This window comes from Condylostylus longicornis, unplaced genomic scaffold (assembly GCF_029603195.1).
Source record: "Condylostylus longicornis isolate FDR11 unplaced genomic scaffold, ASM2960319v2 ptg000015l, whole genome shotgun sequence".
Taxonomy (NCBI): Eukaryota; Metazoa; Arthropoda; class Insecta; order Diptera; family Dolichopodidae; genus Condylostylus; species Condylostylus longicornis.
This window is the reverse complement of record NW_026577984.1, coordinates 1772567-1796204: the sequence shown is the minus strand read 5'-3', so window position 1 is coordinate 1796204 and position 23638 is coordinate 1772567. Positions and strand designations below refer to the sequence as shown.

At 25.0% G+C, this 23638-nt stretch overlaps 1 protein-coding gene across 1 annotated transcript in view; it reads left to right on the top strand.

Moving 5' to 3' along the window:
* Positions 1–20643, top strand: part of LOC129605839 (uncharacterized) — a 190479-nt gene extending 169836 nt beyond the window's left edge. Inside the window, exons 9-16 of the mRNA XM_055515815.1 lie at positions 6751–6879; positions 9490–9684; positions 9753–9956; positions 10049–11696; positions 11766–12373; positions 12442–12803; positions 12950–13249; positions 19685–20643. Of these exons, the coding sequence (XP_055371790.1) occupies positions 6751–6879; positions 9490–9684; positions 9753–9956; positions 10049–11696; positions 11766–12373; positions 12442–12803; positions 12950–13249; positions 19685–19850 (3612 nt within the window). The 3' untranslated portion in view covers positions 19851–20643. The remainder of the gene's footprint in view (positions 1–6750; positions 6880–9489; positions 9685–9752; positions 9957–10048; positions 11697–11765; positions 12374–12441; positions 12804–12949; positions 13250–19684) is intronic.
* The last annotated feature ends 2995 nt before the right edge of the window (positions 20644–23638 follow it).

The window sequence follows — 23638 nt, the reverse complement described above, 5'->3', positions numbered from 1 at the left end:
AAAGGAAATTTTTCTAACAAAATCTTTAACTATAAGGAAAATCATAAGACATGAATTCACGTAGATTTTATACTTTTTCTTTTTTTTTTTGGTTTTTTTAATTTGTAACTTTTTTATACATTAAATTAAAATGAGATTTTAGAAAAAAAAAACAACATATTATTAGAATCTAATGCCTACTATATAAATTATTGCTATGATATACGAATGATGTTGACTGCATCATCAGTGTAAGCCGTAATACTTAAAAATAATAGTAAATTAGTTTAAGGAAATGAAAATGTTCTTGAAAGTTTCTTGGGATTCGCAATAAAAGTTAGGCTTCTGAGCTCTGATAATAGTACGAAATATTTGTTATAATTCATTTTTTAAAAAACCAGAGAAAATTTCAAGAAAAATTACTAATTATTTTCTTCTATGAAAGAAACCAAATTTCTTCAAAGAGACTATTTGGGCGCCAGAAATGATGCAAACAAATCTTACAAAATTCGTTTTGTCAAAGTTGAGATATTCAAGAGAACAAAGAATTGCAATCAAATTTTAACTATGGTTGTTTTATTACATGGCGACCGAAGAGAATTCTAAATACTAAAGTGATAATTCCTTAAGAATATTTTAAATAAATAATAAGAGAAAATAAGAGCTTATGCCTTAAAAGATACGGCAGAATGCTGTACAAGGTTAAATAAAACATAATATGTAATTATAAAATTCACTCAAAATTTCTGGGTAATTGAATTTCTTCTACCTCATTAGTGTTTTAACTGAAATTTATGTACCAAATATAAAAGCAAAAACAAGAAACTTGTAGCAACCCATATTTGCTGTTTTACCATCATATTTTCACATAATAATCGAAAGACTTTATAACAAATTCTTAATTAAACAATAAACATTTTTATAAAAAAAGAAATTTTCACTCATTTTTTTCATTAATTTAATAGAAAGTAGAAAAACAACAATAACAAAATATAGAAAAATCGTTTTTTGAAAATGTTGGAAAAATTTACAAGAAATTAAAAATGAAGAAAAATTATCGAAAAATAAATAAATAACCATTTGAAAAGTTGCAAAAAAAAAAACACAAGCAAAAAATAAAATTACAAAAGTTGAGTGAGTGCGAAAAATGTAAAACAAAGCATGATTCCATGAAAAATTTATGGAATTTTCCGATGTTTTTCCTTGTATTTTCATTCGTTTTTTCATGTTTTCTTTTCTTGTTTCAAGCATGTAATTTATTATGTGTTCCAGCTTTTATTATTCAATTTCTAGGAATAGCAATTTTCAACATCCTGGAAATGTAATAAAAATTTCACTAGACTTTATGCATTAAATGTGCAGAAACAGATATGTACGTATAGTATGTATATACATACAATTTTTATAAAATAATATAAAACTTAAAATAAAAATTCGAAAACAAACAAAATTTTATTGAATTTTAATTAAAATGATTTCATTTGAGTTCATTTTTTTAATTCATCGAAAAAAGAAATGAAATCATGTACAAATTGTTTAATAATTTATTTAATTTCATGACGGTTATATTGTATAAATTCTTTGTTATCCTTTTATTAAAAAAATTTTATCGAATTTTACTCTAGTTGTATATATATTTATATACCGTGTATTCATATTAACAATTGCGCTTCAATTCAACAAAGTAGAACAATATCTTAATTAATTTTACATCTATACTTGCATAGTGCCCTTCCATTTAAACAACAACTTCCATGTATTGCCGTAATATTGGAAGAATCATACAGCAACATATAAGGTTAGATAAAATTTCAAATTGGAATTTAATAAAGTTGTTTGAAATCAATCACTTGTATATAGTAGCATTTTTCCCTCCAACAAATGAAAATACTGCTTTCTACACTCTACTACATTATTTGGTTTACTTTCATTAACATAATATAATATGAAGGTAAGCATGTAAAAAAACGTTATCACGATGGTCGGATTCGGCTGTTAAGTAAGTGAGTTAAGATATATAATTATGCTTATTGATAGGAAATCGAAAAAGATTAAGGTTTTGAAAATATAAGGTGAAGAAAATTGAGATTTAACACATTTCGAAAGTCGATAATTTTGGAGTTGATCAAAATGGAAAAAGATTTTTTTCTGATGTGTTTAAAAGCTGGTAAAATTTCAAAATTTTACAACTTACCGTGCAGTAGAAAAACGTCATATCAAAAAGTTGCGAAAAAACGTGTTTGAAATATCAATTAATTGTAACAACCATTTCTTTTTTTTTAAATTTCAACTGTACTGAGCCGCGTAGAAGGAGCATGTCGCTACTTTTCTGCTATTGCAAAATAGCGATACAATAAATAGTGGAACAATGGCAAGTAGTGGAACAAGACTTCGATGGACTAGAACAATTTTATTTTTTATAGCGTTTTATAAATTGTTTCAAATTGCAAACAATTCAATATTTTCATCTATATAGGTTAAATGTTTGCGTTGCCATTGTTGAATTTTCCCTTTAAAATTGATTACTTCACAAATATTTCGAATAATAAAAAATTCATTCTTTCTTAAATAATATTTTAAGTAAACCAGCATTTTTCAAACTTCAGTTCTTTAGGAGATTATAAAATATTGAGGAAATTTAGTTAGGATGTGTTCACATTTGTATAATACATTTTTTATCCACATCAAATTGTTATATCGTAAAAATATATCTTTAATATAGAAACTATTTTACTAATTCAGATCTAATTCCAAATTTTAAATTATGAAATTTTTCCGTCATACTTTTATCAATTAAATTTTCCTCTTAAATTAATAATTTGTATAAATAAATTCAAGAGTTTTCTGTAATATTTCAAATAACCTAAATATAAAAATTATTATGTGGAACCTATTATAAAATAACGAAATATCATAAATACCGATATTATTTATAATTAAAATTATTCTAATATTACAATATTTACGCAAAATAAAATTTTGTTTTCATAATTACCTTACATTTTCTATAACAAGGTAATTCAACATCATACCATGTAAATTTACCCGCATACTTACATCATTATAAGTAGTTATGCACATTGTATATACATATGTACTTATATTTTATTATAATTGTTGCATACATAAGTACATTACAAAAATTATTATAATATTTTTATAAAAAGATTTTTCACATATGTATATTGCTAAAATTTTATATCTAAATGTAATCTAAAGCCCAGTATAATAAATGAGTATAATTTATTTTAACACCTATACATAATTACTTAAGTATATGGTATAACATGTATTCATTTATACATTATATGATGTTGTAAAATATTACATTATATTATAATATTATGTATTATACGTATAAGAGTTTATTTATATAACTTAATTATATTCATTAAAAATGTTCTAAATTTATTTTTATATAAAATCTTAATTATTGTAAGAATGGAGAGGATACTTAAGTATATGCTATATAGAACAGGAATATTGTCTTGGCATATACTCGTATTTTGAAAATTTAACGTTCCCTTTACTGTAATCATTCATATTTTTCATAAAGTTTGTACAATATTAAAAAATTCTAAGCCTACGAATATTATTCTTAAATTTGCAAAACGATTGAAGTGATTAACAAGTTAAAAAGTTCAGTAACATTTTTTGGGAGAAGTTCAATTTTTTATACTATCAATTAGTTTCCTTAAAAAGTTAGATAGCTTCCAAAATTCAATTTTTCTTTTTTACCAGTTCACGAAAATAAAGCGACATGATCTAAGCAAAAGCTAAAGCATGCTGTGAAAGCACAATTTTTAAACGAGTATTTGAACAACACTGTCAATGAGAAATTTTTTAATTTTATAATACGATTTCAATTTTCCAAAAATTTTTATTAATTACATTTTAAAAATGTTCATGATCTAGCATATTTTATTAGTTAAATTAAATCGTCCACGAGTAAATAACAACATTATTTACATTTAGATGTTATGTTAAAAAATTTATTCACAAATATTAAGACTTCGAATTTTGGAATTGAAAATTATAATTAACTAAATAACTTGTAACATTTAAGTAGAATTTTAAATATATTTAAATTCTAAATTATGTATAAACAATTTAAATAATAGAGAGTAGAATATTAATATAATATTTGTATTTTCCAATATCAAGTATCATAGGTTTTTTTCAAGAGAATTTTCTAACTCAATATACGAAATTGTAAACATAAGCTATTAAGAAACTGAATAATTTTTATATTATCAATGAAATTAAGATTATTCAAAATTTCACTTGAGAATCATATAGTCATGTGTGTGAGCATAATATTATTAAAATGAATAAAATATCTTTTCAATCAACCTTATTTGACTGAATGATACCCTACACTACACCATAACAATTTAATTTTAAATTCAAAACCTAATGAGCTAGCTTACTGTGCTTAAAGCATGGACAATTTTAATTCGATACTTTCTTACCGAATTTCATAGTCTTAGTACAAATTAGTTTCTAAAATAATTTCAAATTAGGCTTTAGACTTATATGCCAGCTACCCGAACTTATGAAGCTGATTCACAGAAACCTCTGTTTCTCTTAAACATGGCAGCAAAATTTTGTTTTTTAATTTTTACCGACCGTATTGTGTAAACAATAGGTAGGTTATGTGATGGCAACAAATTTTGCATATCGAGTTTTCGGTGGGAACGTACTTCTCCATAGTAGGGAAGTGTAAATAAACTATTTTTAGCAACCTGTCGGTCTGTCGGTCTGTCGGTCTGTGTGTGCACGCGTGTATCTCAAGTTCGGCTGAACCGATTTTGATGAAATTTTATATGTAAGTTTGTTTCCACCATGGCACGGATCGATCAACTTTTGGTATATATCAGGCCTCGGGAACTGCACTTTTTAGCGGGCCTGTTTTACATTTTTGAACATTTTGAAGAAAATATTCAACCGATTTACTTGAAATTTTATATATAAGCTCAGCTCGACCGTCCGCAAAAATTCGTATGTTTTGGAAGAAATCAGACATCGGCAACTAGACGTTTACTACGGGCCAAATATACATTTTTGTGTATATAAAGAAAAATAATCAACCGATTTCATTGAAATTTAATATATGAATTTCTCATATTAAAGCAATGAACATATAACTTTTTTGGAAAGATCAGGGCTCGAGAACTGATTTGCGGGCCGATTTTACATTTTTCACCATATCCACAGAACAAATTGATGGAATTTCTTGAAATTTGATATTTGAGTTCTGGTTGTTACCGAAACTAACTGGCGAGCATTTCAGGGAATTCGGGTAGCACAAAGCGAAACTCTACTAAGAGCCAAATTTACATTTTTCTAAGTATGTTAACTATAAGCTTACTAATGTCCTAAAAATTGGAAAGAAGTATTTAACAGACATTTTTATAATATTCTGTAACACTTTCATTTAACTAGACAATACACAATGCGGTCGGTTATGTGCTGACCACATCAGATTTTTTTTGAGTTGTATGGCCAAATGCTTTGCTCGAATTAATCCAATCCTAATTGCAGCTGTCCCTGGCAGAAAAAGAAACAATTCTGAAGGTTTGATGTTGTTTGCTTTTTCGTTTCTAAGTTAACGGACAAACAGACGGCCAGGCCTTAATTAATTTTACAATGAACAAGAATACATGACATGCTGTAGATAACTCAGGCAGGGTATATAAGAAATATTTATGTAAATTGAATAATTAAAATTTATTTATTTTATTTACTTTTTTTTTATTAAGTATAGTTATGAGCTTAATAAAATTTTCAATTTATACATGATTGTTTCACATGTATAAAATATTCGTGTGTGGAAAATTCGTATTAAGAATAAACAAAATAATTATGAATATCAATTAACATCATTTTTGTATTGATTCGAAAATTAATTAAATAAATCGGAAAATGAGATTTTTTAATAAAAATTTTTTCATAATTAAATTTCAATGAAATTTTATTATTTAATTTGTGTTTATACATAAGAATTTTTTTTATAAATTAAGTTATTTTTATCTTGAAATTTTAATTTAAAAATAATTTTGTTTTACTAATATTGTATACCATAGGGTATCATATAGAATTAAATAAACATATAGAAGGTTTAAATAATGTAATACCAAAGATTATTGTCAGTTCAGCACACAAAACTCTCGGCCAATATTTTGTTAGCTCTCTCAGTTTTAACAATTAAAGACCCGTAAAATTTCAATGTAATATTATAAAACATGTTAAAATATTGCATATTTCAAGACAATTCTGTAGAAAGTGTTCAATATTAAGTTTTTATCTATCAAGACTATCTATCAAGAGAAACATGTGGTACTTCGTCGTGTTCATAATTTTATGCTGTAGAATTGTTGTAAACGTTGAATTTACTTTTTCTTATAAAAAACAAACAAGTTAAGCAGAAAGGAATGCAAATACCTCAATGATTAAATAAGAACTTTTAAAAGGCAATTTTTTTAAAACGAAAGTTAGTTAAAAAGTTTCTTGTAACACATACTTTTCAGAGGATCTTTAACATGTAATTTCATATCATTGTAGCATTTTAAAAACAAATTGAATACACCCACATTAATTGGAAAATGTCATACGGAATGCAATTTTTAATGGAAAGATACCATCACTAAAATGTTTATCTGAACTTAATATTTAATCTAGATATCTAAACACATAGTTTGTAAATATAATGTCAAACTTATTAAAAAAAATTTCTTAAACAAAATTTTTTTTTATTTTATTAAATTTTAGATCTTTCCACCGAAAAGTACAACTTCGTATCGAAGTGAATGTGAACTTTCTGGTTCTTATGTATCATTGGAATGTCCATCACCGCCAGGTCCACCAACATGTCTTCCAGAGTCTAGAAGGGATCCACAAGTAAGTATTTTTCCTATAATTATACTAAAATTATTGCTATTTCAAAAAATTTCATTTCAAGTTTAACTAGAGCAACACAATATATTTTGATAATAAACTTAGATATAAATACTTTTGCCTTGCCTTTGAGCTCGGGTATGTTTCTTAACACACAAAAAACAAAATATGTATTTATATACATTTATATAAGTTTGTCAATTATAACTCACTTTTATTCCGTGAATACGTACTTAATATATATTTCAATAAACCTTCATTGAATATCTGATTTCAAAACAATTCTGTTTTTTTTTTCTAAAATAAAAGATTTAAAATTAGTAGGCAGATGTGATGGTGTTTTAACAAGTTTTTAATCGTGACAAATTCATTTTCCGTGTGCTATAAAAACAGTGAAACATTAAAAAAAAAAAAACATTTTATAAAAATCGAATGCAAAAGAGAACAAAAAAAAAATCAAATACATTTAATCTAAATCTATGCCTAAAATCTATCTATAGAAAAAATTAAAAAATCCTTGAAAAAAAAAAAAAACAAATCGCTTATATAAAATGTGGCACACACGTACCAAGTTGCAATTGGTGTTTGTTCACGTAATAACTTTCAATATAACAATGAAGCGTGACATTGAAAAGCAATGAAAAAAGAAAAATATTAAATTACAATCGTTTCCTTATTTTTAATTTTAAAATTTTTCTACGCTTTTCACTCCACATCATTGTTTTAAATTTGCTAAAAAATATTTTTGCATACAATATGAATTTTAAATAAAATATTTGAACATTTTTGATTTCTACTTGTAATAATTATTTTTACCAAGGCAAACTAAAAGATTTCTCTTTGAATTACTGAAGAGAAATTTATTAGAAATCTTCACAGAGTGAATTATAATCACATAGAATGATAAAAGAATTAAAATAAAATAAAATATTTTACATTTGCTAGAACATAATACACATGTGAAAAGTGTGTATACATTTAAGATTCTTTCCTAAAAGTCTTTGATATTCTGAATATTATTATGCTACATGCGTTACGTACAAATTTAAAAACAAATTTTGCGGCAATCCATCTGTACCCATTTGTTTCTGACTTGTGCATGTCAATAAGGCTAATATTATTTTGAATTAGATCAAGCTTAGTTACTATTCAAGCTAATTATGATTTATGATAATATAAGTAAAGACCCCTACTAGATTGTAATTGATATCCCAATTATGTTGTGGAGACTACTTTAGCTAGAAAGAAAATTATAGTCTTAGCCTTAGTATTAGCTGGAAACAATGATATATATTAATATTCATGGATTAAGACTACAACAAGGCGACTTATTTTTGCGAAGCTGAATTCTCTTTTAATGATTCGTCAAGGAATTCTTATAAATGTGGATTAATATCGAGTTTTCCATTGGATTTTTTTTTCTTGCATGAAAGAAAAAATGCATATATTATACGTACTCTTGAATTGTATCGTATACAAAATAGTTTTAATCGTAAAATATTTTTAAATACAAGGCAATGCTAAAACAAAATTTTAAAATTAAATGAAAGTTTTTTAGTCTTTTTCTGATAAATGAATAAAAATTTCAAGGATTTGAAACATTTAAAATTATTACAAAATATTCACAAAAAAAAATTTTCACCAAGAAGAATTTCGCTATAAAATATATTGGTAACCATGCAGAGAGATTTAAATTGTAAAAAAAAATATTAATTTCTTGAGAATAACATTATGAAGACGAATATTGAAGGTGTTTTACAGTTGTATAAAACACATCAACAAAACTTGCTGAAGAAAAAATTCCTATTAAGAAATTAAACTTGCGTGCAACTGCCTGTACACACAACATAACCACATTTGTACATCATTCAAGAACAATTTTTTTTTCATAATTTAATAACCAAATGCAATATGCTTCTTTTATAAGTTTCTCTCATATCGTAAAATACTTGAACACGCAAACACATATTCAATTCACAAAATGTTTTCCCAACTGAAAAATTATTGTTTGGTTTTCAAAGAATTTTTTTGTACGATGTAGAAAAAAGTCTGAAGTTTTCTCAACGCAATAATAATTTCATTTATGGGAAAAATTAAAAAGATTTGTTTTTGCATCAACTTAATTTAAAAAAAAAAAATTATAAATTTTTACCTTAATTTTGTGTTGATTCAGTTGTTCGTAAACATAATAAATTTAATTTTCTGAAAAAATTTAAGCACTTCGGTTTTTTGTTGAAAATTGTTTCATGTGGCACAGTTTTTCGTGTATAGTTTTTCTTTTCTTTTGTTTAAGGATTAATAATTTTATATTTCTTATATAATATACAAACGCTTCGTCCTACAAATTGTTAAGGAACATTTACTTCTCATTATTATTTTAAGTATCTTCTACAGATGCCGCGATATAAATGGTAATCCGCATAAAATAGATCAAAAAAATAAAATTTATTAAAACTTTTCTTAAAAGTTCTATAAAACAGTTATTTCTATAAAACGGCGATTTATATCGTTTAAAACTTGCTGATAGTGCCCAGAAATATGTCAATTTTTACTGTTTATTGCACTTTCGTAAATTTACTCAATCTATTATTCCCTTTTCATTTAAATTTTTAGGCAAGACTTAATAATTATTTAAAAACATTGTATACGGATTTGGCTCTTAAAGAACCCATTATACCACCATGGGCGATTCCTGTTGCGCCAGGCGCTTTAAGTCCGGCTCGTCTAGAACCAGATTTAAGATTACATGTACAATCACATGGTTCCACAGATTGTTTAACAATAGATCAATTATTGCTGCCCGTTCATGTAATACATATACATTTTTAAAATTATCAGAATTACAATCTATAAATTTCTTAATTTAAAATATTTAGACAAAAGACGGAAGTTTTCTAGAAGCTCCACGACGTGTTCTTATTGAGTGCCCGCCATGGGCATCTAGATCGAATTTGGCCTTAAGAATACTTCATGGATGGGCAAGAGAACCACCGTGGCCACCGAAAGGTACTCCAATTGCAATGGCCTTTTTAATACCGTTAGTTGAAATTAAAAGAAGCTTTGCAAATTATGTTGAAAAGGTATGTCAAAATATTCTGAAATTCTTCAAGAAAAATAAAAACCCAGTTTACAACAATATCTCCTAAGTTCATATATTTACTACGCTTTACAGGAACTCTTACTAAAAGGACCTATGAACCCATTTGCAAATGGTTTCGGCGGATTTTCGGCAGCTTGGAATACTTTAGAAAGTTTGGGACCTAAGCTTTTGTTTGTTCTTGATGGTTATGATAATCAAAGAGGTTCACCAAAACGTAAAGGAAAGCAGTACCCACCAGATGTTCATGATTTATTAGATGGAAAGCTGTTTCCAGAAGCTCGAGTTATCATAACAACATCCATATCAAATTGTAATGAACTTTTACCATTAATTCAACGACATGTAACATTTGAAGGTTTAACATGGGGTCGTTCAGCATCGTTACTAGGTGGAGGGCAATGGGGTGCCGCGCCATCACGCTTACTCGATACCGTCCAAGAATGTCCAGCTCTGAGAAAAATTGTTCGAACACCGCTTGGATGTCTCGCTATTGCCGCTATATTTGAAGCAACAGCTGGCGACTTGCCAACAGAGGAATTGGATGTTATTGAATCAGTATTGAATTGTATTGCACCTGAAACTTCCTCTATCAATGTTGCCGAATTAGGCCGACTAATGTTATTCTGCTTAAAAATGAAGCGCCCTTGTATATCAATGTCAGAATTGAGAATGTATTGCTCATCACCTGAATCAAATATGTTAGGTTGTTTGGATAAAGGTTTATTGTTAGGAAAATCAGCACGTAAAAAGGGAGAATTTATATATGGCCCAATGTGTCCAGAGTTAGCTGAATTTTTAGCTGCTAACTATATTGCTTCATTAGCAAATAGACCTGGTTTGCTGTCAGCAGAAATCACAGGCCTAACAATAGGTGATGAATTAGATCCAGATATGCTGAAAGTTATAAAATATGCAATGGGATTATTAGGACCAAGATCACATGTTCTACTTTCTAAGCTCACTCCATTATGGCTTAGTCCACAAACAGTATTTTCTTTAGCTTTGGCTGGTGGTAACTCAGATGAAAATCTTGCAGCTTTATGTGATATTTTAGGTATATCGAAACATCCTCCTATTTCGCCACTGGAGTCAAAACCCCTATGGGTGCAAGTAAGATCTGCGCCAACAGAATTAATGGGCTGGGGTATGGCATTGAAAAGTCATACATGCACACTAAAAAATTTAGAATTAATTTATCAATTAGACAAACATCATTTATTAGATGCTAGAAGTGCTATGGAAATTTTCCTCGACTCTTTAGAAATAAACGAAAGTGTTTCAACTTTACGAATAACTTCACTGATTGAAAATGAAGTAAAGGATTCTGAAATTGGTTATTTAGGAAGTTGTGTTGCCAAAGCATTAATTAAACCTAGATTAGAAAGTTTTGAATTAATTTTAACTTTATTAGAGGAGGATCCACCAATATTAAAATTACAACCAGTTGTTTCAGCTCTGTGTAGATCAATACCACGGCAACCAAAACTAAGTTGTTTGCAATTAGATTTAGGTCTTAGTACATCACAATTAGTTCAATTGTGTTCTGTTCTGGATAAATGTCCTAATATAACAAGGTTATCATTACCACATTTACGTTGCGAGCGTGGTGCTGTTACAGCTTTGGCAACCTTATTGGCTGCTAGACCATTAAATTTCCTATCAATTCCATCTTGTTGGGGTGCAAGAGATGATCCACCATCATCAAGTGGTGTTAGCATGGGTAAGTAACACTAAATATGTAACTTTTTAAAATCGAATAAATAATTTCTTTATTTTTCCAAAATGCAAGGCTCTGGAAGTGGTAGTAGTACCGGAACATCAGGTTTAATTAAACAAGGTTCGCTAACTGGTGTTCCATCACCCCGAGCATATCCACCTGGTTTATTTTCATCATTACCACGCGGTATGTATGTACCGACAGCAACAATGGGTCGATCAGCCACTTTACCAAGACAACCGATTGAGCCACCACCAGATAAACGTAGTTGTGATTCAGTTGTATCAAAAACATGGTATCCAACACCAGCTTGTGATGGTGGTCCACATAGTTCCGGTACACTACATGATCTATTGTTGGCAGCAAGAGAACCATATTCAAAATTACACGGCTTAGATTTAAGCAAAGCTCAATTATCATTAGAAGATTCAATGTGTCTTGGTGAAACAGTTCGCCTATCAAATACTTTACATACATTAAAATTAGAAGGTTCATCACGTTTAAGTGAAATTCTTCCATCTGTATTAGGTGCAAGTGAATCACCATGTTTACAAATGTTAAGCATTGGTTCACCTAGATTAAATTTAGAAGATTCTGTAATTGCTATGTCCGCAAGGTCATTAACCAGTTGTACAACACTTCGTCTTTTAAGTTTAGATGGATGGACTTTCAGAATTGAGGTATTAAATATTAATACATACGAGTACTTTTTTTTGGTATCAAAATTAAAATTTCTTTAAAATTTTAGATTCCATCGACTTTATCAATTTTAAGAGCATTTTTGTCGCTCACATCAATACGAGAGTTAAGTCTGGCTAATTGTCGTTTACAAATTGGAACATTTAAAAGTGATTCAAAAATAATAAATCCATTTGAATCACGTTCAGTTGTTGTATTGAAATTATCATCAGCACAAGTAACATTAGGTGATTCAATAATATGGAAAGGACCACAATTATTACCAATAATATGCGGTTTTCCATGCTTAAGAGAATTAGATTTATCAGCACCAGCTAGATCTGGTTTGGGTAGTACAACACATTCAACTCCATTAATAATAGATGATAAATGTTTGATAAATTTTTTCCAATCATTACATACTCATTTTAGGTAAAGCAAAAATTTCCTAATTAAAATAAAATTAATTATGTAACTTTCACAAAAAAAAAATCATTGAGTACTGAAAATACTTTTCCTTTTGAAGACATTTTAACCATAATTTTCACATTTTATTTTTATATTTCATTGAAATATAGTTTGCTCAACACATTGAAAGTATGCAACTGGGTAATTCATTTTGATGATCCAACAAAAACATTGAAAACATTATCAAAATGCATCCGTAATAGTCCAATTAGCCATTTAAAATTGGATGGTGTTTCCGTTTTAGATAGAACGAAAAAAATTCGTATTGAATCAAGTTTTTTGCACTGTTTTATATCCTCATTACCATTATTACGTTGGATGGGTATAAGTTTATCTGGTAAAAAGGAAGATCAAATAACAGCCATTGGGAATGCAGTTCTAGATTTAAAAGGATATGAAATTGATATTAAGTAAGTATTTTATATTATGCTATAATAATATTCCTTTATATAATTTATATTAACAGAATTTTATTAAATTTATGTATAACAGTATGGTAATAAAATAAAATGGATTAGTGAAAAAAAAAACGAACTAATCATAATAATACACTTACGTTATACAATATTTTTACTTTATACACGAGTAAATTTTATACTTATAGTAACACGCGCTCATATGTACATGCACATAAGCGTTTATACACATTATACACACACTTTTATCACAATATACTCATCCAAAAAAAAAAATATTAACTTTATCAATTGAATAAAAATCCTAGATAAAAATCCTTGTGATATAAAATTAAAGAAGAAAATTATTATAAGGATATTGTTTTGTACTTTCATTTTCTTTTTCTCTTCATCATCCTTATTTTGTTGAATTTTGTTTTTATTTTTATTTTTTTGGTTTTCTATTCTTTCTGTGATTCTTTTAATTCTATCTCTTCTTAATGCAATGAATATAAATTATCATGAGATTATTTTTTCTTTTTTTATTTTCTATCTCAGAAAACTTTTTCATTTAACTTAATAGAATTGTTCACTTGAAAATTGTGAATTTTTTCAAGTTTGTCTTGCTGTCCTTGTAAATTTTGTTAAGTGATAAATGCCAAAATAAGTAGTTTCGAGTGAATTAAGTTTTAAAATTTAAAAACCATTTTGGAAAATTTTAAGAATTTTAATCTATTTAAAATTGACTTAAACAATTGCATCCTCTGTTGGAATTAGAGATTCTTTTATTAACATGTTTTTCAATTCGATCAGATTTCAAGATCAGATTCGGAATCAAAGTATTTTTGTCACACTATAATTTGATAAAATTTTTGAATGGTGTTGTGTTCTTTTTTTAATTTGATAATATTAGAATTATCTGATTTTTATCATATTTTGTAGGATCCTTGATTTCCATACGAAGAATTTAAATATTAAAAAATTTGGCGAACTTAGGTAATTTTTGCGCAAAATTTTAATTTAAAATAATTTCTGTTACAATTCTAAAGCTACTTTTATGTTGTTTTTTTAAATGAAATGATATAGGACAAAGTCAAGTATAAAATTCAATTATGTATCAAAAACCATGGGATTAAATTATCAAAGGATGAATATAAGATCAAATTTCTTATTTATTTTAAAATTTGTGTATATCAATCTGTTGCTTCAAATTACATAACATTTGAAATCAATATATAAGTTTCAAGTGCGAGAATATGTTCTTGAAATAAGAATAAGAAAAAAATTTAATTTTAATAAAAGTATTACTTTTTACATGTTTTATATATTTTAATAAATTACTCCAATTATTATGTTGTACTCAAATTAAATAGTATAGAATGGGAAAGGGAAATTGGCACGAGAAAAAAATATTTTTTATTAAGATTAAAAAAAATGCGTTCTATTTTTTTTTTTTCAATTTCGAGAAAACAGAGAGTTGCGCAAATTTAATTTTTAGTCTTTTATTGAAATACGCGAAACCAAGCAAAATAATTTCCATTATATGCATTCGGATCCTTTTATAACAAAAGGCAATTGGAATACTTTCTTTATTACAAAATCTCTGTACTACCGACTACTGAACGAATGATTTTGATTAAAAATTACTTCAAAATTTTATATTGAATAAGTTTCGATTTTCGCAAGCGATGGAAATTTGTCCTAAATGCCGATTAGTAACGTACATCTCTTTTATATTTTCAAAATACTCGGAAAATTATTACAAAAGGACCCATAAAACTAGACAAGAAAAGAAAAACCTTCCATTTATGTAAATTAGGCTTTTAATTTTTTCCACGTGAAGTACTGATCGAAGAAATTATTTTCAATGCAATTTTTTTTTTTACTTATGAAACACAAAATTGAATTGAGGATGACGATGACAATGTACGAGTAGAAGGAGAAATGGATGAATTTATTTAATTTAAAATGGTTTACCTCTCTCCGTTTTAGTAAATCTGATGAAAAAATTAAATATTTGTACAAAATCAATATTTGTACCTTTTCTCTCTTTTTTTTCTTAAAAAAGAAAATGCTTAAAAAAAACTAAAGGAATTTATCATGAAAAGCAAAAAGAAAAGGCAAATTTTTTTTCTTTAAATTTCTAGAGCAGAAACAGTTTTTTTTTTGTTTATTATTTTTTTCTGTTTTAGTTTTCTTTAAATTGATTTTTATTGAGAAAAGGATCAAAGGAAAAGGATTTGTATTTTAATTTTGATGAATTTGAAATCCTTATCAATTTTTTTCTGCAGCAAAGAGTTTTTCATTTTTAAATTATAATGTTAACTTGTAAAACAAAAATAAATATTCAATTTTAATCTGTGTATTTTATTTGTAAAACAAAACAGTGGGAATGCAAAGAAATTGCCATGTTTTTCTTACAAAAATTTAAAATTGCAGCTAAGGCTTATTACAGCTAGAAAATCATGAAGCTGAATAACTATTTTGTTGAATAATCGACTAAAAAAATCTAAATTTCAAACAATTTCTATTTAAATTTGAACAATTTCAGAAATAATTTTGCAACGCTTTGGATACTCGCTTTCATTTTATATTGTTCACGGTTAGCCTTCATTTCCTACACAATTTTTTATTTAATATAATTTTTTCTTTTTTGTGAAAATAAAAATCATAATAAATATAAGAAGAACATTCCAAATTATTTTTCATAATTTTAATTCAGAGCACATTTTATTATATACAGTACGAGAATAATGTGTAAATAACGTGAAAATTATGTTAAAATTATGTGAAAATTAAGTTCTCACTGATATTTGATCTGATAAAAACGTACAAAATATTATTATCGAAATAAACGTGTAAATAATAAAATGAAATATATTCGAGACTAGCTATTATGTTTTTCTTTAATATTTTTTTAACAACAAAATTTTTGAATTGAATTTTTAAATTTTCATATGCTTTTTAAATTGCTAATGCAAGAAATCAATTATTAATTTTGATATCGGTTTAAAATTTTTTTAGAGTCAATATTTAAAGTAATTCCCTGAAAACAAATTAGTTGTATTAAATTTAACATATGGAATTTTATTTTAAAATCAGCAATTTTCAAAACGATCTCTCGATTATCAAATAAGAAGATTTAAACATTTTAAAGGCAATGTCATAAAATTAGTTTTTCGAAATAAATTAATGCCATTTTAATAATCTACACTTCAACATATTGCTTTCATTCAATTAAAGATTCACCAACAGATTAGTTATTCTTGATTCCGAGTACTGTTAATTCTAAAAGTTTTGTATTCAAATAACAGCTTTAAGCCTTGATTAAATACAGATCTGAGTAAATGGTAATTAATAAAGATTTTATTGAAAAAAATATAATGAAATTTATATTTTTTCCCTGTGTAAAGAAGAAAATATACTAGTTTTTTGAGTGCTTTATAACACACTACTGTGAAAATCCAGTCAAGTCAAGCACACCGTATATGTAGTTTAAAAAAATACAAGACACAAAATACTTCTTCTCAACTACTTTTCAATCTATTTTAATAACAAAAATCAAAGCCCTACATCGCTGATTTTATTTTCAGCAAAAACTTTCATATATTTATGCTACAATCTCAAACGCATGCACATACATACATATAAAAAATATTCAATCTTTTTATTAAAATTTTATTAAATTTGAATTTTTATTAAATTTTATATACTAGTTTTCATCTATATAACATTATTATTATTATAACAGTTTTTGTTTTCAAAATAAATTTGAAACGCATTTATTATTATTTTGTAACAGCAAAATATACTCAAACATAGAGTGTATATGTGTATGTATGTATATAAATCGATTTGATATTTTTTATCTAATTTCAATATTTTTATGATATTTTCAAACAGATGGTGGCAATATGCCAATTTCATGCATGTATGTGTGTGAATAAAAATGCGATTTAAAAAATCTTTCAATATTTTCAATCTATTCAAGTTATTATAACTATCGCAAATAAGATTTTTTTTTCCGTCTTACACGCTTATGTATACATACATTGTTATAACATTTACATGAAATTTTAAATAAATTTAAAGAAATTTAATTTTTATAACAGTATATCGTATTTAAAAGGGATTCTTTTATCTTATATTATGTAGTTTTAAAAAAAAATATGAATTCTTTATGATAAAATATCCTGTATATCGGTATAAAATGTATAATTTTCTGACTATAATTTAAAGATTTTTACTCAACAGGAAATATTATATATACACATATTATATACATATTTAAAGTAGAACAACAAATAATAATATACTGTTATATATGTATATGTGTAATATAGTTAATACTATATAAAAGGATTTTAACTTGATGGATTAACTTCATGAAAATATCCTTGGAATCATCATTTATCTTGTTATCTACAACATACCAACTTCTATCAAATAATTTTTTTCTTCTTTCAATTTATTGTTTTTCCGTTTTCTATCAATTTATCTACAAACACACATAACAAATTTTTTGAATGAAAAAATAAATTTGTATATATACAAGAAAGAAGGAGAAGAACAGAAAATGTGAAAAATCAGATATAATGACAAAATATAAATGATAAAATGAGAAAAAAATAACAAAAATTTGGGAAAAATTAGTCCGTTTACACAGGGTAACAAAAGGTTAATTCATAAAAAATTTATTTTTATGTCAATATCCTACGAAATAGTTAAATTGATTTACCTAAAAGTATGCAATTTTTCAAAAAAAAATTCTTTTTAAATTTTTGACTAGCTATGTACGAGTCTGTACGAACGTATGTTTATTATGAAACTGATGTTCATTATGAACTTTACGGCTTAGTATGTAAAGTACCACCACCTAAATTTTTTATGAAAATTTTGGAAAAATATATAGAAAATGTTTTGGGAACATAACAAGAAAAAAATTAATCTCAATAGAAGATGTTCTTCCAAATATAAACCTTCCTGTATAAGAAAAGAACAAAAATACCAAGATTTCCGAAAATTAATTTGTGACGACTACGTTTTTTTAGACGAATAGATTAATTACAGTAGTATTACATATTGTACTTAAACAAATTTATAGATAAATCAATTTTCCCATTTAGCTGAACGACATTTGGTGAAATTGTTCGATTCCAGCAAATTTATATATGTACCAAAATTTTTGTATACGTATTTTATTATATAATATCTTTGATCTTTTGTCACTTATTATCTACACTAAAGAATCACTCTTCTCTCTTTCCCCCGTATTAATTCTTAATTTTAGGATAACGTAATTTTTAAGATTCTTTAAAAAATCAAAAATTAAAAAAAAACATCTGTTAAACAGATTGATAAAAGAACATTTAAGTACAACAACGAAATGAAAGAGGAAGAAAATTTATAATAAAATAAAAAGAAAGAAAGAGAAAAATAATAAACAAACAAAAAAAAAGAAAAGTTATTCTAATCACTTGTTGTATTCTAAACACAAACTAAGCTCGTAAATTTCTTTTATTGGAAAAATTTTACAGTTTTTTTTATTTTAACTTTTGTAGTGATTCCTGTATTTGTTTTTTGTTCTTCTCTATTCTTTGACTTAGTATATCGTAATTTTTTTATTACATTAGTTGAAAAAAACAGCATTCCTTTATTCTAAAAATGCTTACAAAAAAAAAAATATTTTTAAAGCTTAACGTGATTAAATTATTTAAAAAGTTTTAAATATTAAAAATTTTTTATTCTTCTCATTTTATTTAACATTTTACGAGTATAATGTGCGCGTAAAGTAGAAAAATTCAAAATAAATCTACGATAAAAATTTCTGTAAAAGATCCCTGTAATAATTTTAATACAAAACATGTTGATTTTTAAAATTTAAACCCTAACTTCATTGGATATTCAATAACTCAATTTTTATATTGATTTCTACAAATTTTGGAAAATTTCGAAATGAATTTAGAATTTTTTATGTACATAGATTGAGACTGATGAAAACATTGAAACAAAGCCAATTTTTTCTTCTGTCGTTAAGTATATTTTGTCCTGTGATTCCTCTCTCGTTGATAGCTATTTGACACAAAATAAATTCCAACAAATTATCAATCTTCCAATACTAAAAGTCAGACCGATATTCTTTGAAACAGATTGCAATACGGTTTGTATTGCGCCACTTGAGATTGTGTTAATGAATATTTCGTATTGCTTCTGGTTTTGTATTCTTTTCATCGCACTCTTATTTATAATTTCAAATTTCGTCATACCATTTACTTCGAACCATTTCATCCTATTCAATTTATTTGGTTGACGTTTTTCATTTTCATAGACCTTCAATTTTAATTTTAAGTTTTATTTATTTTTTGGGATATTTGAGCAATTAGGCACTTAAATTTGTTGCACAATTTATAATGAAAATATTAATTTTGAATTGTTTTCTTTTTTCTACAGATTAAGTGAATCTACTATCGAACATGCTAAACTAATGGCTCAAGCAATTAGCTTAGATGGAAAATTTGATATTAAAGTATCAACATTTGGAACATCAAGTGGAATATTGGTTCATGCTGAAAAATCCGGTACAAAAAGTTTAAATCGTAAAAATAATAAAGACTAAAAAAAAGAACAAAATATTTTAAAATAACAAAAGAAAATTATTATTATTCCATTTGCAACAGAAATTATAAAAAAAACTATAAAATTTATTTATATAAAAAGATCACGTCTATTCTTCAATAGATTTTCAATAGTAAATAAAGCATATAAAAAATATTCTAGATATACACACCAAGTATACGTGTATAAATCAATGAGAAAGAGAAAGAATAACTAAATTGAATATAATTAGGAAACTTTTATCCTATTTTTTCATTCATTTCATTTAAATGCATTTCATCCTATATCCTAAATTTATAAAGCTGGATAAAATACCAATATTACTTATACTCTATTTGGATAAGCATTATGGTATAGCAATGAAAAATCTGTAATCAATTTAATCGTTTCTTGATTTCTATACTACCTTAAATACTATATACATAACTAACCAACATATATAAATTTCATTATTTTGCTATAGGAAAGAAAAAAACGCCAAGGATAATAAACAAGGATTACTGCAAAAAATATTGTAAATCGAATAATTTAATATACTTTTACAATTTTCTCGTTATTATTTTTAGAAAGAAAAGGGGATAATTCTTAAATAGCTTCACATTTCAAGTTAAAGTAGACATTAAGCTATATTATACCTAGTACCATTTTCAATTGCTTATACTACTATAAAAATTTAATTTAGAATTTAATTTAGAATGTTGGGTTCTCTGATTTTAAACTAATAAAATTGAAACTTATTACGATAATTTTGTATAAATTCGAAGAGAAAAATTAATGCGTAAATTGAAACTTTTCGATGCCACAACTAAATAATTTTAACTTTTTACAATTCCATTATTTGCAGCCTGTAAAGAATTTTTTCTAATATTAATTTTAGTCCAATAAATAAACTACGGTTAAATTTTTATAAGTTAACCATAAATTAAAATTTTTTTAATAACACACATTTTTTACGTAAAGCTGGTAACCCAAAATACCTTTTCTTTGAAAAAGAATTCTGCATAAAGCACCAATCCATATTATAAATTTTTAAATTAATTCAGTAAATTCTTAATTATTATTCTATTATTTTCAGATTTGCTGAATATTAAAAATAATTTTTTTTTATTCCCCTACATTAAAAGGCAGCTTCCGATTGCTATTTTAACATCTAATTCAACGTTTTTCGATTACTATATTATCCTTGGAAATGAATTTCTTTTTTTAATAATGATTACGTTTTCATTTCTTTACTATACAATTAGAAATAAACTTGGATTTCAAAATTAAATTAAAATATAATTATTTTATTTTACTTCATTTGTATTTTGACAATTAATTTTGAAATTGTATAAATTTTATTTTCAAAGCTAAAAATAGTCTATTTGAAAACCATACACGCTTTTTTTCAGCACATTTTGAAGTTGAGTGAATTGCGATTCACTTTACTTGTTCATATTCTTCAAATTCTTGTTATGGCCTTTGAAATCTCATCCCATTATTAGTTCACCATAATATAACTAAATTTTTGCAATCGATTCATTCGTTTCCAATAATTTATAGCAATATTTTTGATAATTGTTAAAATATTATCAATAATTTTTATATTCTGTCCAAATTACAATAAATCTTTGTGATTGCCTTAAATTGGCATTGACATTGAATTTTTTTAATATTAGATCAAAATATTTAAGAAATTTTTCAAATTAATATTGTATTGCCTGTATCAGTATCCTTCATTTAAAAGTATCCTATTTTCGTCATTGTCATACTAATAAACGATAGTCAAAATATATTAAAAATCGATTGTACATTGGAGCTAAAAACGGACTTAATTTAAGATTTAATAAGGACAATTTGCAAAAAACAAAATTCAGAAGCCCATATCATTTTTTTTCCATTTTTATACAAAAATAATATGGAAAACTTAGCTAATTGAAGAGTTTTAGAACAAAAAAACGTTAAAAACCATTCTATTTCCTAGTAGATACACCCAATATAAACCCAATTAATTTAATAATTTTATATATTTTAAATATGCATACACATATAGCTATTAATATTGTGTTTTGTGATAAATATGCGTGAAATTTAAAACCGAATAATAATAATTGAAAAAAAATACTATAAATACATTTGTTGAAAATTCTCTAAAGATTCTTACACAATAAAGTTTAGACCAAATAATTTAAGTTAAAAATTAAAATAAGAAAATTATTTAAGAAGAAGAAAAAAAACCATTAAACAACAACAGCAACAACAGCAAATAAAAAATTGAATTGTTCAAATTTAATTTCTAGGACGAAAAAAAAATTTAAACAAACAAAATAAACTTTGCTATAGAAAACTTTCTATTTGTATATTCAAAACAAAAAAATCTCCTTTTAAAATGCATACCAGTATATATGAAAATAAATAACAAAAAAAAAAACACTAAAATAAAAAAGAATAAAAAAATTCGAAAATCTACATGTTAGACTTTAAAATTCTTGTACTCTATTTCTATTTGATATTTAAATAATAAGTAATTAGTAAAAGAAAATTTCACTTTTCAAAATCACAAAACAAAAGATGTTATATAATACAAATTTTATGTAATAAAAATAATAAATAAAATATGTAATATATAGATGGAAAATTCAACATTTGTATAACACAAACCGAAAGAATTCATTTATATATATACATACATAAATAAATATATAAGAAGGAAGGAAACAAAAATTTAAAATAGAAATTGTGCTTTTTACAATTTTTCTTAAATTAAAATTAAAATCAAAACCAGAAAAAATTTAAATAAATAAAAATTTGTAGGAAATATGATAAAAATAAAAATTAATTAACAAAAAAAAAAATCCATTCATACATAATAAACATACATACTAACAGATATACATACTAATATACTTTAAATCTGAATTTGACAACATTAGAAATTTTAATATTTAAAAATAAAGAAAAAAAAAAGAAATGTTTAAAATTTCCAATTTAACTACAATACTATATTGAAAATATACTACATATATACGTACAATATACTTACATAATATATAATTGGTTAATATATAAATCAAATATTAATTTTCTAATTTATATTAAAAAAAAACAAAAAAAACAAAAATTAATTTGCACTTAAACAAACAAATAACAGGAAAATCATTAATAATTCCAATTAAATTTTTGTTTTTGAATGACAACATTTTACTTTTTTAACATTAATTTTCATTTTACTATAAGGTTTCAATAAAAAACAAGACAAAAAACAAAAAACACAAAAATTTTTGCAAAATAAAAAAAAAAAAATTCCTTTAAATTTTTCAACTATAAAATTTAAATTGTAAAATTTTTCGAGAAATAAAAATTTTCTTTTTATATTAAACAAAAAAAAAAATAAAATAATTTCTTAGAATTCTTTAAAATCACTGCCTACAAATTTTTTATATTCTCAATTAATATACTTAAAATATAAAGCTACAAAACCATAAACAGCAATTACAAATTTAATAAAAAGCAAACATTATGAGACCAAATTTATTAATGATTTGTAAAAAATTTTTAATACTCATTGATTGAGATGAAAAGTAACTAATTCATTTAAAAAATCACTTAATTTTTTTTTTTTACATAAAAATCATTTAATTTATTTTGAGGAATTAATTAAAATGCAAATAAACTTAAATTGTAGTTAATCAATTTTTACATTATAAATTATTATTCTAATAAAATTGAAATATTCTGTTAAATTTTAGGTTTTCAGAAATAATTCTTATCATTTTTACACAAAATTACAGGTTAAAATAAAAGAACAAG